The sequence below is a fragment of the Suricata suricatta genome, chromosome 3, assembly GCF_006229205.1.
Source record: "Suricata suricatta isolate VVHF042 chromosome 3, meerkat_22Aug2017_6uvM2_HiC, whole genome shotgun sequence".
Lineage (NCBI taxonomy): Eukaryota > Metazoa > Chordata > Mammalia > Carnivora > Herpestidae > Suricata > Suricata suricatta.
In genome coordinates this window covers 117,264,763-117,266,512 of record NC_043702.1, presented here as the reverse complement: position 1 = coordinate 117,266,512, position 1,750 = coordinate 117,264,763, and the positions used below count along the sequence as shown (strand labels likewise).

At 63.4% G+C, this 1,750-nt stretch overlaps 2 protein-coding genes across 3 annotated transcripts in view; one reads left to right on the top strand and one right to left on the bottom strand.

The window, feature by feature from the left end:
- The window catches only part of LOC115286613 (60S ribosomal protein L23-like), a 10,998-nt gene extending 9,992 nt beyond the window's left edge, over positions 1-1,006 (bottom strand). For both annotated transcript variants that reach the window (XR_003906166.1, XM_029933049.1), the window contains exon 1: positions 754-1,006. The gene's annotated coding sequence lies outside the window, so the exon portion shown is untranslated. The remainder of the gene's footprint in view (positions 1-753) is intronic.
- Positions 1,007-1,093: 87 nt separating this feature from the next.
- CAPN2 (calpain 2) overlaps positions 1,094-1,750 on the top strand; it is a 36,793-nt gene continuing 36,136 nt past the window's right edge. Inside the window, exon 1 of the mRNA XM_029934941.1 lies at positions 1,094-1,498. Within this exon, the coding sequence (XP_029790801.1) occupies positions 1,262-1,498 (237 nt within the window). The 5' untranslated portion in view covers positions 1,094-1,261. The remainder of the gene's footprint in view (positions 1,499-1,750) is intronic.

Sequence of the window (1,750 nt, the reverse complement as noted above, 5' to 3'; positions counted from 1 at the left end):
TCGAGCCCAGGCTCAGGCTCTGTCCTGACAGTATGGAGCCTGCTTGGGATTCTCTCTCTTCCTCTTTGCCCTTCCCCTGCTCACATTCTCTCTCTCAAAATAAATAAATTAACGTTTAAAAAATACTAAAATATAAACAAATAAAAAGTCTTCCAGGCAAGGCCAAATGTCCGTTGGCATAGGGTGGGGAGGGTAAATGAGGGCAAATTCACCCTGCTTCCCACTGAAACAGAAATGCCAGCCTATCATTGCACAGGAGAGGAAGGACACACCAGCCTGGGCCACCCACACCTCTCAGGAGCTGTCACCGTGTGCTGGCCCAGCTCTGTCCCAGGACTGGTCACCCTGCACTGGCCCAGCTCTGTCCTGGGACTGGTCACACTCTGCCAGTATTGAGAAAGCCTCCCATTCAGTGTGAGTTTCAATAAACAACCCTTACCTGTTTTTTGGTAATCTGTACCCCCAACTCCTAACGTGGAGCTTGAAGATCAAGAGCCCCACGACCCACCTACGGAGTCTTTTAGTGTTAGTGTAAATATGTCCCTGCAATATCTGGGCCACACTTATACTAAATTTCAGGTTAACTGGTGTTAACCTGAAATTCAAATCCACCTGCGAAGAAGTCTCTGTGTTTGTCAACCCGGCAGCCTGCCAGTGATGGGTCGCAGGGTGCTCATCCTGGAGGCCTTGGAACCCGGCGCTGCCGGTGGCCAGGTGTGCGACGGTGGTAGTGGATGGGCCCGGTGCTCGTACCTGTAAGACCAGGGCGTCGCTGCGAAGCTCCTACGAGGTGACCTCTGAAGAGCCGCTGGGACAGCGTCTGGCACAAAGTCGGAGACCAAGTGATGGCAGCCAATCTAGTCCCCCGACTCGTCTTCCTGCCCTCGGGGTGCGGAGTGAGCTGTGGGTCGGGCTGCAGGTGGCGGACCCGGCCCACGAGCCGAGGTCACTCCCCACCGAGAGGCCACACCCCTCCCGGAGACCACGCTCCAGCCACCGGCGCCGAGGCCACACCCCTCCCGTAGGCCACACCCCACGGCACCAAGGCCGCACCCCGCCGGGAGGGGGCGCCTGCAGCTGGGGGAATCGCCTCCTGCAGAGCAGCGGACCGCAGTCCAGCCGCAGCGCTCCGGGCTCGGCCGCGCCCCTGCAGACACAGGCCCGCCCTCGCTCGCCGCGCCCCTGCAGACACCGGCTCTCGCTCGCCGCGCCCTTGCAGACACCGGCCCTCGCTCGCTGCGCCCCTGCCCAGACCCCCATCATGGCCGGCATCGCGGCCAAGCTGGCGAAGGACCGAGAGGCGGCCGAGGGGCTGGGCTCGCACGAAAAGGCCATCAAGTACCTCAACCAAGACTACGAGGCGCTGCGGGACGAGTGCCTGGAGGCCGGGACGCTCTTTCAGGACCCTTCTTTCCCGGCCATCCCTTCTTCCCTTGGCTTCAAAGAGCTGGGACCCTACTCCAGCAAGACGCAGGGCATCGAGTGGAAGCGGCCCACGGTAGGGGGCGCGGCGGGGTGCGCGGGAGGGAAGCCGGGGGCCTGCGAGGGGTGCGCGGGGCCTGGGAGGGGGTGCGCAGGGCCGGGGGGGTTGCTCGGGGCCTGGGAGGAGTGTGCTGGGCCGGGGCGAGGGCCGGCAGGGGGGTCCGAGGTGCGAGGTCCAGACCTCTGGCCGTGGGCCTGCGTCGGCCGCCGGGAGCGCGCCCCTCCCCGTTACTCGGTGCCTGCGCGTCCGCAGAGCGGCTTGGCCCCT